Raw genomic sequence first — 15,294 nt, 5'->3', positions numbered from 1 at the left:
AAACTGTGGTCTGTTTGTTAGGTAGTCATAAATCCAGGTGGTGGTGGAGGAATCCACCTGGAATTTATGGAGCTTCTCACATAACAAAATAGCTGAATTGTATTTAAAGCACTTAAGAAATCAAAGAACATGATCCTCAAAGTGCTGACTGATTGGTGGCTGATGGTGTCTTCAACCCAAGAACATTACAATAAGCAAACTGTAATGGGTCCTGAAAGGTAATGACTTGCTTACTGGGATGAGCCAATAACTGCCTCCAGGTAGACATTCAGATGGCTAATGTGACCTATATCACCCCTCTTATAGTCTGTCCTCTTCCAACAGAATATTCCATACTGTGGACAGCTGTGAGGGAATCAGGGGGCTACATAACAGGAGCAGGACCAGCCCAAATAGGATACTACACTCAGAAAAAAACAAGCCCAAAAACCTGCAACTGATGATATTTGCAAGAGACCTAACAGAAAAACCAGCTCAAAGTTGCTGATAACAGGCAGATTTAGCAACTCTGCTGCCTTTGTCCGGTGCAGTTGTCTTTATCCCTGCTGTGTTTGATCCAGTTGCAGTTTACAGCTGCGCTGGGAGCCTCACACACTGATCCACGTGTTTCCTGACCACTATAGTAAAGACTGTAAAAGTTGCTCCAGTTAAAATGAAAGCACTCAGATTTTATATTTTAACTCTGGGTCCATATGGGACAGGTTCTGGGTCCAGATCCGGACCACGGTCCGCTTGTTAGTGACCTCTGGCCTAGAGGATAAGGAGGAGGAGGTCTCAGGAAGCAGACAGTCTATAGAAGGATGCAGAGGACATTTCAGGATACAGACAGTCTAGAGGTGGAGGCAGAGGAGGTCATAGGAGAGAAAAGGCTAGAAGTGGAGACAGAGGACGTTTCAGGAGACAGTATCGAAGTGGTGGCAGAGGCTGTCTCAGGGCACAGACAAGCTAGACTTGGAGATAGGTGATGTTTTGGAAGAACACAGGCTAGAGGTAGGGGTAAATGTGGTCACAGGAGACAGATGGGCTAGAAGAGATGACAGAGTATGTCTCAATGGACAGACAGGTTAAAGGGGAGACAGAGGAGGATGCAGGAGACAGACAGGCTAGAGGTGGAGACAAAGGACATTTCAAAAGTCAGACAGGCAAGAGGTGGAGACAGAGGCTCTCAGGAGACTTTCCGTGATCACCTGTCAGTTCTGTCATGTTTCAGTAAAGTTATGTGTTGCTTTTCTTTAGGAACTGGAGGACTTTGAAACTGTGTCGGACTTTGAAGTCCTGATTAAGTCATCTCAAAGTCACAATGGTCCAAATGGACCTGAGAGAGATGAATTCAATAACCACAAAGACTGTAACCAGGAAAAGCCGTCCAAGCTAAAGCAGCGGTAAACCTCTATCATATAACTCTGCGATTCTATTTTATTCTATCTATCTATCTATCTATCTATCTATCTATCTATCTATCTATCTATCTATCTATCTATCTATCTATCTATCTATCTATCTATCTATCTATCTATATATCTATGTATATATATATATATATATATATATATATATATATATATATATATATATATACTTTTAGCTGATATCCTTGTGTGGCCACTTGTTCTTAGACCTTCTAAAACCATGTAATTTTTCAGGTTCACTTTGAAGAAAAACAAGCCAGACAACAGCTGTTCTTCATCTGCTCGTCTGTCAGAGGAGGTGGTGTCTGAGGACAGAGATGGCTTTGAATTCCTCACACAAGCAAACAATGTAAGACCAAACTAATTCAAATTCACCAAATGTTACTGTGAATGACTGGCAGTGTCTCCAACCAGCATCCAGAGAAAATAGTGCTACACATCAGCCATTAAACTGACCAGATGTTTCCGCTCTGTGTACAGTACTACTACTCGGTGAGGATCTTTCCTGGTCAGGAGCCCAGCAGTGTGTGGGTAGGTTGGGTAACATCTGACTTTCACCAGTTTGACCCGGGTTTCGAGCTGAACAAGGTCCGGAATGTGACTGTTACACTGGGAGATGAAAAAGGAAAAGTTCATGAAAGGTTAGTCAAGTGGAAAAAAGCAAACATTTTCATCTCTGTACAGTCTTCTGTTCTATGTGTGTCATACTCTCCACGCACTTCACTGGATGCCTTCTGGATCAGGCAGACTGAGGCAGTACAGCATTTTCAAAGATGGAAAAGATAACATGAGGGAGAGTGATGGAGGGGGGCATCTCTACACTGTGCCTGAAGGGTGCAATGTAGAGATACAAAAAAAAAAAAAAAATCACCTTAGTACACATAAACACATATTCCGACAGTCACAACATAAAAACATGTGGTGGGGGGGAGTAGGGACTCTCTCAGGGACAGGTGGCCCCCTGGGACACCAGGACACCCCAGACACCAGGTCGCATGGGGAATGACTTTTTTTTCCTCAACCAATCAACAGATTGCAGTGTGTTAAACACCATCATTTTAGGTCAGGTCTGTTAGACTGGTACCCCAATGGAAGGGTCCCAACAAAGTAGGATGGGTCGGATCGGATATTAGGGTACCCTTCCCAGTTTTTTCAGATGTGGAAACACTAAAAAATGCGTCCTGCCACGCCCCAAGCCACACCCATCGATGGAAATGGGGCTTTAGTTTCCTTCCTTAGTCTGCTGGTGGGATTTTGTATCCATTGTTTTCCTGTTGGGTTTTTGGTTGGTTATCAACCAGCTTAAATATGCTTTAGCACAAGTTAGTGGACTGGACTGTGCTGAGTAACACACAGCTGGCTCCGCAGACGAAAATGTCTGATCACAGCGATCAACTTAAATTAAATAATTTTGAAATTGTTTTATCTCCCAGTGAGGCAGCCAGGCAATGACAATTACTAGTATTAAAGGTAGAAGGACAAGTTGAAAAATTTTTTGTAGTCACTATAGCCCAGTCCAAGCATGCTTCATCCTCCCCATCACTATCACAGGCAACAAGCTTTAAATCTGCTACAACTCCTCTATGGATGCCATCGACTGATGTTAGAAATTATATTAAAGCCACTGCTGGAATAGAAAGCTGTCAAAATGGGGTTATCTGTGAAGAGTCCGAAGGACAGGATGGTCTCAAATCTTAGGGCTCCTTTGGAACTGTGTGCTGCAGTTCCTTCAGAGCCTGACCCTTCATAGCCTGACTGGGCTTGACTGGGAAGAGGTGGTTCTTGAAGGTAAGATGAACTCAGGTGTAGCAGCACTCCTGGTATTTACCTGTCCAATGAAGTTCCTCACCCAGGGGTTGGGTTGAAACATCTACAACCTGTTCTCCTCCACATGAGGATGGTCCTCCTGTGATGGCCTACCAGCTCAACACAGACAAGCAGAAGACATGCATGAAACCAGCAGTGAAGTATTCCTCCTCCTTGTGTGGAAGCCTGCTGAAGGGGGCCATGCTGACTGCAAGGAACTCTTCTGAAGAGTCAGCTGGGGCTCACCCATAGTCTCTGGTGGAGTTATTGCATCCAGAAGTGGTGAGTGTGTTGCACTCTGCAGACTGAATGTGCAGTTCCTTTCTGCTGAAGCCCAGTCAATACCTGACCCACAGCACTGACTGTTGGTGACTCCTGTGATGAGGAAGCAGAGATGGTGACATCCAAAGAAAACTGGCAGTCACATGGTAACAGCTCATTTTCATCATGTGCTACAGTCCCATTAACATGACTGACCTTGGTGCTTCCACTGCCTGCAGTCTTCTTTCTTCCCCAGTACCTTGTCTCCTTTCATGACCATTATAACCAGCAAAGCTTCCAATCAACAATAAGCTGCTCCTCTACTACACCTTCTCTAAACATCTCCCCATCCACCTTTGACTCCAACCCTACAACAATTAAGCCAATTTTTAACTAGTACTGGCTTGGTTCAGTTTAGCTTGTTTTCTATTACAACTGAATAACACCTCAATATGGGTGGGGTTGTTACAGCAAGTTGGCTTGAAAGTCCCATGACGTCATTCTTATGCGACACAAATGTGACACAATAATGGAGAACATGGAGGTGATGGTGCTTGGTGGTGAAAGCAAAGAACCAGAGAAAGCTGCAGGTGGGGAGAGGAAACAATGTGGTGAAGTCCAAGATTCATTCTCACGAATTGCTCTCGTGACTTTCTCTTGTAACTCACTCATGTGACTTGCTCTTGTGACTCATCAAGTGATTTTAATCCCTGACCAATCAGCAGCCTGTAGACGGATGACCTGTTGAATACTTCACGGTCTGTTTGGACACTAATGTTTTCATTGGACAGTTTCTTTTCCGACAGGTTTAACTTTAGTTTCTGGAATATTCTGCACTTTAATAAAGTCTGGGTGTGTGACAGGTTAAAAATGTGTAAAAAATGCTTAAAGACTGTATCATACACAGTTGAAAAAGTTATGTGATTGTGGGATTACAAGAGTTAAAAATTGATATTACATAATGTTTTTTTTTCATGCTTGTTACAACTAAAAGTATTTCTAATACAGTACAAAAAAGTACAAAGACTACAATATTTACAATTTGATAAGAGTTTGATGATTGCATGATCGGGTTGTGTGCTTGCACAGAGATGACGTGTGTTCTTTGGAATAAAGGAACATGGAGGGAAGAAGTCGGCTGCATCTCCATCTTTTATTTAGCTCTAAAGTAACCACGTACCTAACCCAAACTGACAGAATGGAGGGCAGAACATCTGCCTCCCATCTCCTAGTCCAGTATTTGTGTCCATCCTCTTCACCAACATGGATGGATGTTCATGGTTAAAGCTTTTGTGATGCTGGAATCCTGCCAACTGAATGACTGCGTTTTTGTGTTTTACCTGCTGTGTCCTGCAGCATAAAGCGCAGTAACTGTTACATGGTTTGGGCTGGAGAGAGCAGCAGTCCTGGTCAGGGCAGGAACAACAATGGCTTAGAGATCGGATGTGTGGTTAACAGCGTCAGCGGTCTGCTGACCTTCATGGCCAACGGCAAAGAGCTCAGCACATACTACCAGGTAACGTGTTTGATCCTTCTCTTCTTTCTCCTCCTGCCTTTCTTTAATGCTACCATATATACCATGTTTCATGTTCTTTTCATAAATGGGTATGAGGATGGTAGCCTATTGGTTACAGAGGATCCAGAGGACCAAAATTCAAGTCCCCAGACTGCTCCTAGTGTAAGAGGATGGGTAAAATAAGGAGAAGTATGATTAAAAAAAGTTTAATAAACAAAAGTGTTATTTCATAAAGACTAGTGCTTGTTGACACCAGCTCTGTCTAAACTGTTGTTCTGTTTCAGGTTAGCAAACATGACCACATGTTGTTTGTATTCAGTCATGTGAACTTTGCAGGTTCACATACTTATAGACAACAAACTTGGGAAAATGAGACCCTTCTTTTGGATCTCATCCATCTCTCTAATTTTCAGTAATCTTTGACTTCAAATAGGAAAAAAAAACCCACTAATTTCCGATGTATTTTTGAAGTTGGCATCGCCCTCTCTTCTCCACCCAGGTGGAACCAAGCACCAAACTTTTCCCTGCAGTCTTTGCCAAGGCCACCAGTCCCAATGTCTTCCAGTTTGAGCTTGGACGTGTTAAGGTGAGAAAAGAAAACACTCACACATACCAGCTTTATCATCATTGTTAAATAACTGCATCAGTCATCCAGTGTGAAAGGTTGTTTTCCTGAAACTCATCAGATCCTCTAACCTGGTTCAGTCAGAAACATCATTCACTGCCGAAACCATCAAGATGAGAATGCATGCATGGTTATTTTCTTTTGCTGATCAGATCATGGAAAGGTTTAGCCCCTCCTCTGAATCTGATTAAAAATTCAGTCTGATTAAGGTGGTTTGGATCAGCTCAGGTGTTTACGTGATGCTTTTTTATTCCGATCTGGATCAGAAGTTCTCTCTATGTAAATGCAGCTTAAGTTTGACAGGATCAACAGGCATGTTTACATGTAACATGTTTACATGCTCAAAATGTTTTCCATGGGGTTACAGTTCCGATCAGACCTTTCCTGTTATTCCAATCATGGTGTGTGTTTACGTGCATGGCATGTTTGAATGGAATAAATCATCTTGATGTGCAGAATTGTCTGACTGTGCAGAAACCTCAGTAGATTTCCAGTGTAAACAAACATTGATGTGTGTACATTTTTTTCATCACTGTTTACACCCTTAATAATTTTAAATTCTTAAAAATTTTGAGCAATGTATTTGTATGACATACCGATCAGTTCTGTTTTGGTCTCACCCTGTTTTCCACTAGAAATAACAATTTTTTTCCCTTTCTATCTTTGTATTTAACTTTATGGAGCAAAGCAAACTGTGCAATACAAACCATACGGCTGACATAACAGGCATGTGCCGTAAGGATTTTTTCTGCCTGATTTTGAGAATTGGTGTTTTCATGCACACTAATCAGAACAACAAATCGGCATCACCCACCCCCTCCCAATCAGACTGAAATTGTGATCCGAATGAGCATAATCGGATCACAATTTTCTGATTGTGTGCTGACATGAACCTTTTTGTTCTGATCTGACATTTAATCTGAATACTTGCATCCATGTAAACATGTATACTAACAAGGTACTTTGTCTCAAAGAGATCATAGACGACACACACACACAAAACATTCAGAATACTGTGGACTAACAAACAGTGGCTGTACAACAGATAAATGGTAGAAAAGATGAAGAACACAAACAGAATCACAGTCTGAATATTTCCTCTGTTGGTTTATTCTCGTCCTCCCATTACTCTGTCTCTTGGTAGAATGTGATGCCTCTTTCAGCTGGTCTGTTTAAGAGTGAGAGGAAAAACATTCTCCCTCAGTGTCCTCCTTGGCTTCATGTCCAGTTTCTAACTCCTGTCTTATGGAGTCGTGTTCCCGATCATTTCCTCAAGGTAACCACTTCTATTCATCACAATACTAATTTAAGTTTTTATTAACTTTTCAATGTTAACAGACAAAACCAAACATTTCCCTGAGAGCCGATTGATAGACAGACAGATAGATAGATAGATAGATAGATAGATAGATAGATAGATAGATAGATAGATAGATAGATAGATAGATAGATAGATAGATAGATAGATAGATAGATAGATTCCATAGATGGACTCATTTTCCACGTTTCCTGTGTAGCATGGAATTGTAGAAGGCAGCCTCCATCACTATATCTACCTTGTCTTTCAAGCTGGTCTTCATGGGTTTTCTATGATCTCAGATGTAGAGGCAGCAACCATGACAACCACAAAAACACTATAGAAATATATAGTGTTTGAGAATGTGTAAATTGATAATAGGAATGAATTAAGTAGTCCTAAAAATTAGTAAAGTAGTCATAGGAATGGGTAAGATAGTCCTAGGAATGAGTAAATAAATCCTAGGAATAAGTGAAGTAGTCCTACAAAGAACACCTAGGAATGAGTAAAATCCTCCTAAGCATGAGTAAAGTAGCCATAGGAATGTTTAAAGTAGTCCTAGAAATTAGTAAAGTAATACAAGGAAAGAGTAAGGTAATCCTTGGAATAAATAAAGTAATCCTATGAAGGAGTGAAGTAGTGAGCAAAGTAATCCTAGGAATAAGCAAAGTAGTCCTTCGAATTAGTAAAGTAGTCCAAGCAATGAGTAATGTAGTCCTAAGTATGAATAATGTACTCAGGGATGAGTAATGTAGTCCTAAGAATGAGTAAATCACTCCTATACACTGTGTGCAGAATTATTAGGCAAATGAGTATTTTGACCACATCATCCTCTTTATGCATGTTGTTCTACTCCAACCGGTACAGGCTTGAAAGCCTACTACCAATTAAGCATATCAGGTGATGTGCATCTCTGTAATGAGAAGGGGTGTGGTCTAATGACATCAACACCCTATATCAGGTGTGCATAATTATTAGGCAACTTCCATTCCTTTGGCAAAATGGGTCAGAAGAGAGATTTGACAGACTCTGAAAAGTCAAAAATAGTGAGATGTCTTGCAGAGGGATGCAGCACTCTTAAAATTGCCAAGCTTTTGAGGCGTGATCATCGAACAATCAAGTGTTTCATTCAAAATAGTCAACAGGGTCGCAAGGAGCGTGTTGAAAAAACAAGGCGCAAAATAACTGCCCATGAACTGAGGAAAATCAAGCGTGAAGCTGCCAAGATGCCATTGGCCACCAGTTTTGCCATATTTCAGAGCTGCAACATCACTGGAGTGCCAAGAAGCACAAGGTGTGCAATACTCAGGGACATGGCCAAGGTAAGGAAGGCTGAAAAATGACCACCACTGAACAAGACACACAAGATAAAACGTCAAGACTGGGCCAAGAAATATCATAAGACTGATTTTTCTAAGGTTTTATGGACTGATGAAATGAGAGTGAGTCTTGATGGGCCAGATGGATGGGCCGGTGGCTGGATCAGTACAGGGCAGAGAGCTCCACTCCGACTCAGACGCCAGCAAGGTGGAGGTGGGATACTGGTATGGGCTGGTATCTTCAAAGGTGAGCTTGTGGGACCTTTTCGGGTTGAAGATGGAGTCAAGCTCAACTCCCAGTCCTACTGCCAGTTTCTGGAAGACACCTTCTTCAAGCAGTGGTACAGGAAGAAGTCAGCATCGTTCAAGAAAAACATGATTTTCATGCAGGACAATGCTCCATCACACGCATCCAAGTACTCCACTGTGTGGCTGGCCAGAAAAGGTCTAAAAGAAGAAAAAATAATGACATGGCCTCCTTGTTCACCTGATTTTAACCCCATAGAGAACCTGTGGTCCCTCATCAAATGTGAGATCTACAGGGATGGAAACAGTACACCTCTCTGAACAGGGTCTGGGAGGCTGTGGTTGCTGCTGCACGCAATGTTGATCGTGAACAGATCAAGACACTGACAGAATCTATGGAAGGCAGGCTTTTGAGTGTCCTCACAAAGAAAGGTGGTTATACTGGTCACTGATTTGTTTTTGTTTTGTTTTTGAATGCCAGAAATGTATATTTGTAAATTTTGAGTTGTTATATTGGTTTCCCTGGTGAAAATAAATAAGTGAAATGGGTATATATTTGGTTTTTGTTAGGTTGCCTAATAATTATGCACAGTAATAGTCACCTGCACACACAGATATCCTCCTAAGATACTAAAACTAAAAAAAACCCACTCTAACTTCCAAACATATTCAGCTTTGATATTTATGAGTCTTTTGTGTTACAACTTGCCTAATAATTCTGCACACCCTGTACATTAGTAAATTAGTCCTATGAATGAGTAAAACACAATTCACAATCTGAGTAAAGTATTCCTAGAAATAAGAAAAGTAGTGCTAGATCTGAGTAAAGTACTCCTAGGAATTAATAAAGTAGTCCTGGGGATGAGTGAAGTAATCCTAGGAATGAATAGAGTATTCCTGTGAATGAGTAAACTAGACATGGGAATGATTAAAGAAATCCTAGAAATTAGTAAAGTAACCCTAGGAATGAATTGAATTAGTCCCTTGAATGAGTAAAGTAGTACTAGGGATTTAGTTAAGTAGTCCCAGTAATGACTAACTCATTCTTTAGAGCGAGTAAAGTAGTCCTAGGGATGAGTAAAGTAAAAAGAGTAAAAATCATTCTGCTCATCAAAGCATGCATCTGAAACACTTTTTACCTGCTTGTAAATGGAAAAGTAACTAGAATCATCTGTAAGAATTTCCTGCTGGCCAGAGAGTTGAGCTAAGAAATCAGCTGATGTGTGATGTACATGTGTAAACTTTGTTTTGTCCAGGTTTCAGCATCCAGAGTGAATGACAGACATGGCTGGCTGGTCCAGTGTAATGAACCTCTTCAATTCATGTCTCTCCACATACCTGAAGAAAACAGGTAGTGTATGCAGACAAATACGCACACTCTTGCATTAACATAATTTCTTATACAGTGTCTCTGTCTGTATGATGTCCAGGTCAGTCGATATCTTGGAGCTTTCAGAGCAGAAGGACCTGTTAAAGTTTCACTACCACACCCTCAGATTGTATTCTGCTATCTGTGCTCTGGGAAACAACCGGGTGGCTCATGCTCTCTGTTCCCATGTTGATGAGGCGCAGCTCCTGCAGGCCATAGAAAATAAATACATGCCAGGTAACACACACATCCATCATATCAGCTGTCCCTGGTAACAGTTTGCAGTCACAGCCTAACCTTCTCAAAAATCTGTATCAATGTGCTAGACATAGTTCATCTGCAGCCTTTATATCCAGTTTAATTCCAATCCAGCCCCTGAATATGATAAACATTTTACATTTCAGATGCTTGCCTACTCAGCGGTACGAATTTAAGAGGAGTTATGTTTATTAGATCAATCGAATAATGAAGTAATTTTTCACTGAAACAACTGAATATTATATTTATCTTTAGGAGCCACGGCGACATAAAGCCGCGTATCATTAGGAGCCACGGCGACATAAAGCCGCGCATCGTTAGGAGCCACGGCGACATAAAGCCGCGTATCGTTAGGAGCCACGGCGACATAAAGCCGCGTATCGTTAGGAGCCACGGCGACATAAAGCCGCGCATCGTTAGGAGCCACGGTGACATAAAGCCGTGTATCGTTAGGAGCCAAGGCGACATAAAGCCGCGTATCGTTAGGAGCCAAGGCGACATAAAGCCGCGTATCATTAGGAGCCACGGCCACGTATCATTAGGAGCGAAGGCGACATAAAGCCGTGTATCATTAGGAGCCACGGCCACGTATCATTAGGAGCCACGGCGACATAAAGCTGCGTATCATTAGGAGCCACGGCGACATAAAGCTGCGTATCATTAGGAGCCACGGCGACATAAAGCCACGCATCATTAGGAGCCACGGCGACATAAAGCCGCGTATCATTAGGAGCCACAGTGACATAAAGCCGCGTATCATTAGGAGCCACGGCGACATAAAGCCACGTATCATTAGGAGCCACGGCGACATAAAGCCACTCATCATTAGGAGCCACGGCCACGTATCATTAGGAGCCACGGCAACATAAAGTTGCGTATCATTAGGAGCCACGGCGACATAAAGCTGCGTATCATTAGGAGCCACGGCGACATAAAGCCACGCATCATTAGGAGCCACGGCGACATAAAGCCGCGTATCATTAGGAGCCACTGCGACATAAAGCCGCGTATCATTAGGAGCCACGGCGACATAAAGCCACGTATCATTAGGAGCCACGGTGACATAAAGCCACGTATCATTAGGAGCCACTGCGACATAAAGCCGCGTATCATTAGGAGCCACGGCGACATAAAGCCACGTATCATTAGGAGCCACTGCGACATAAAGCCACGTATCATTGGGAGCCACGGCGACATAAAGCCTTGTGTCTTTAGGAGCCACGGCGACATAAAGCCTTGTATCATTAGGAGCCACGGCGACATAAAGCCACATATCATTAGGAGCCACGGCGACATAAAGCCACGTATCATTAGGAGCCAAGGCGACATAAAGCCGCGTATCATTAGGAGCCAAGGCAACATAAAGCCACGTATCATTAGGAGCCACAGCGACATAAAGCCGCGTATCATTAGGAGCCACGGCGACATAAAGCCGCGTATCATTAGGAGCCACGGCGACATAAAGCCGCGTATCATTAGGAGCCACGGCGACATAAAGCCGCGTATCATTAGGAACCACAGTGACATAAAACCACGTATCATTAGGAGTGACAGTAGCATAAAGCCGCAAATCAGGAAGCATGGTAGCATTGCCAGGGCAGCATAAAGCCACAAATTATTAGCAACCACAGCGACATAAAGCCGTGCAATATTAGTAGTCACTGACATAAAACCACGTATCATTAAGAGCCATGGCGTTATGAATTGTGGATTACCTGGAAACATGGTAATATAAACATAATTATACAGGTGATGTTATATGCACACTGGGAGAACACAGTGTTAGGTAGATGATAGCGTTGACACCACATTTACCAAACTGCAGATGATGTCCTGTCTGGTTTGAGGTTGAACATCAAAGAATCATCCTAGGTGTTTATTAACAACAGAATCTCTCCATGTCAGGAAGTATCACTCAAGTCTGGTACATGATTCTCTGACCTGCTGTCTTTCCTGGGTCAAGGATGGAAGCATTATTATGGTATTACATTTCAAGTGTCTAATAAAACCATCTGGTTATAATGTGATATGGTCCGGTTTATATTTCCATTCAGTGGCAGCTATACAATTCTGTATGTATGACATGACTGACAAATGAGTAAAATTATTTGTGACTAACTTATGTACTTAGAAATGTTTCTTTGAAGCCACAAAAATATTCAGTCTGAAAAATTGAAGTTTCCACATCCATGTGAAAATTTGCAAAAGCATTAATATTCACATATTTAGTCATTTTCATGTTTGAAACTATTACTGTGCAAACAAAACCTGAAATATGCATGCAGGCATGGCCTGATGTTCACCAATCACATGGAGTTTTGAGACCTGCAGGATGACCCGGTTTTCCTCCAAGAGGAGCTGTGAGATATGAGGGCAGAACTCAACATGCACACTGATGTTTGTGTCCATGCGCGTCAGGCTGTTTGTGCACCTGTATTTAAAATGAAATTATATTTTAGGTGGAGATAAAGTTGGTTCATTACTCAAATCATAAACTCTCTGTCCACAACCTACAGGTCTGCTTCGTGCCGGCTACTACGACCTCCTCATCGACATCCATCTGAACAGCTATGCCACTGCTCGGCTGATGATGAATAATGAGTACATCGTGCCCATGACAGATGAAACTAAAAGCATCACCTTGTTTCCAGATGAGAAGAAGAAACACGGCCTGCCGGGCATTGGACTGAGCACCTCCCTGAGGCCCAGGATGCACTTTTCATCTCCCAGTTTTGTGAGAGTAACTGGATCGCTGTGTCGCAACAACGGCAACAATGGATCAGGAAACTGCTTCCAGTACAGTCCAGAATTCCCTCTGGACACACTAAAAGTTAAAACCATTGAGATGCTGACAGAGGCAGTGCAGGAGGGCAGCATGCACGTACGAGATCCAATTGGAGGCAGCACAGAGTTTCTCTTTGTCCCCCTCATCAAGCTCTTCTATACCATGCTCATCATGGGAGTTTTCCAAAACGGAGATCTGAAAAACATCCTCAGACTGATTGAACCTTCTGTTTTCTCTGAAGAAAAAGATGGACTAGAGGAGAGTCACATGGTGGTGAAGAAAGTGGAAACAGGAGGCGGAGAGGATGATGAGAGGAACCTTCCCAAAGAAGGATTGTTACAGATGAAGCTAGCCGAACCTGTGAAGCTGCAGGTGATGCTCAGAACATTCTACCATAGAAAAGTCCGATTGTTCATTTTGATTTTGATAAAAGTAGCACAGCTGTCTGCTGTATTTGTGATGTATGTTATGTTGTCATTCTGAATTTATCCATTTAGGTTGGTGTAGAAGTTACACAACCAGTACATAACCCTCATCGGTCTGGGTGTGACGGAGCAAAATGAAATGACTTTAGGTTTTACAAACTGTTTATTAACAACTGATTAAACTGTATTTTAGAAAGTGGTTGATACAAAAACCAAAAAAGAGGTTTTAAAAAACAAATCAGATAGCTTCACCCTTAAAACTTAGTTGGATCTCCCTGAGGTCTATCTCTTAAATCATCATCAGAGTCTCAGGAGCGCTGGTGTGTAGCTCTGTGAGGTAAACTGTGATGGATATTTTACCCTTTAGGTGATCTAAAGAAGATTTCTATCCCGTCCAGGAGGTTTACAATCCAGCCACTAAATGTAGTTTTATTCAGAGACTCTATCTGGTAAATCCACCATGATCCATGATAACAGCATTATTTATCACATTTCAACATAAAAACATCACCATCGCTACTATGTTGCTAAAACCCTGTTTCCACCGACAAAGGCGGGTCAGGACGCATTTTTTAGTGTTTCCAGACATGAAAACTGGGAAGGGTACCCTAGTACCCAACCCATCCTACTTTGTTGGGATACCAGTCTAACTGACCAGACCTGAAAGATGGAGTTTGAGACGCTGCTGTCCGTTGATTGGTTGAGAAAAAAGTCACTCCCTGTTCAACCTGGCATAAAAACAAAGCAGGAAGGGTTCCTTGCTTAGAGCAACAGACTTTCTTTTTGTTGATTTAATCTCCGTTTCAAAATGACTTTAAGAAGCACCGCCAAGAAGAAAGATCACAAACTGTTGGATGATGCCATTCTCCTCATTTTTTACTGAGTTGAGTTCTGGTTCTACTCTAAAATTTCTCATGACTGTCCAGTTAGAAACTTGACAGTCTTGACTGAGGACTTGACTGAGGACTGGAGAGTTGGAGATGTAATCACTAAACTAGCTGCAGCTACCTTCCAACAGCAACTGTCTATAATTTTTCTATTTGTGAAAAATCTTTCTCTCTGTAGAATGATGGTTAGTCTCCAGATGGTCTGGAAATGACCTGATAAGCTTCCCATTGAGCAGATAATTGCTGATGTCTGTCCTCCATAGCATTATGGTAACACACCTGAATTCGGCAGACAGAGGAGCTCACACTGATGATGATCTCTTTAGTTTGTACTGAGTTATGTACTAGTTGGACCAGGATTCATGTCCTGGTACTGACAGAGGGTGTGCTTAGTTTTGACCATGATTATATGCCACCTGGTCTATGTGTTTGCAGATGTGCCATGTGCTGCAGTACCTGTGTGACTGCCAGGTGCGCCACCGTATCGAGGCGGTGGTGGCCTTTTCTGATGACTTTGTGGCTTGTCTTCAAGACAATCAACGGTTCCGCTACAATGAGGTGATGCTGGCGCTCAACATGTCTGCAGCCCTCACTGCCAAGAAGACCAAAGAGTTCAGATCTCCTCCACAGGAACAGGTAGGGCCACCACAGATCACACATATATCATTCTGGCCAGCTGGACAGAGTACCCCAGGAAATATAGCTTTAATCCTACATATTAATACTAAGTATATATCTAATGATGTTTAAGTTAAAGTCATCTGAGAAGACATTCTTTAAGTTTTGTCTGATTAGGTTTTGTGTCAGACTACACCTGGTTCTGGTTGTCTTCATTTTCTTTAATCCTAAGTTATTGATGAGTAATTATTGGTGTTTTTGACATTTTAAAGTGTTTCAGCCTCAAACTGATGTATTTTTTTTTAAATCAGGATGCCGTAGTCAGTAAATATGTGGCTATGCATCACCATGGTAACACTTATCACCTCTCTTAGCTGCTACTGGGCAAACGGTGGGCTACACCCTGGACCTGTCAGCTGTCAGTCCATCACAAACAAGACAAAACAACTGTGCATGCTTACACCAGCTGCTGG

The 15,294-nt window shown here is 42.2% G+C and overlaps 1 protein-coding gene across 1 annotated transcript in view; it reads left to right on the top strand.

The window, feature by feature from the left end:
- Nucleotides 1-15,294, top strand: part of ryr2a (ryanodine receptor 2a (cardiac)) — a 392,644-nt gene that overhangs the window by 146,279 nt on the left and 231,071 nt on the right. Inside the window, exons 31-40 of the mRNA XM_041973182.1 lie at nucleotides 1,237-1,382; nucleotides 1,644-1,758; nucleotides 1,890-2,050; nucleotides 4,833-4,992; nucleotides 5,492-5,578; nucleotides 6,762-6,893; nucleotides 9,736-9,830; nucleotides 9,910-10,085; nucleotides 12,623-13,263; nucleotides 14,639-14,839. Coding sequence (XP_041829116.1) covers nucleotides 1,237-1,382; nucleotides 1,644-1,758; nucleotides 1,890-2,050; nucleotides 4,833-4,992; nucleotides 5,492-5,578; nucleotides 6,762-6,893; nucleotides 9,736-9,830; nucleotides 9,910-10,085; nucleotides 12,623-13,263; nucleotides 14,639-14,839 — 1,914 coding nt within the window. The remainder of the gene's footprint in view (nucleotides 1-1,236; nucleotides 1,383-1,643; nucleotides 1,759-1,889; nucleotides 2,051-4,832; nucleotides 4,993-5,491; nucleotides 5,579-6,761; nucleotides 6,894-9,735; nucleotides 9,831-9,909; nucleotides 10,086-12,622; nucleotides 13,264-14,638; nucleotides 14,840-15,294) is intronic.

Source organism: Melanotaenia boesemani, chromosome 21 (genome assembly GCF_017639745.1).
Source record: "Melanotaenia boesemani isolate fMelBoe1 chromosome 21, fMelBoe1.pri, whole genome shotgun sequence".
Lineage (NCBI taxonomy): Eukaryota > Metazoa > Chordata > Actinopteri > Atheriniformes > Melanotaeniidae > Melanotaenia > Melanotaenia boesemani.
The sequence above is the reverse complement of the archived record's forward strand: the minus strand, read 5'-3'. Positions and strand labels throughout refer to the sequence as shown.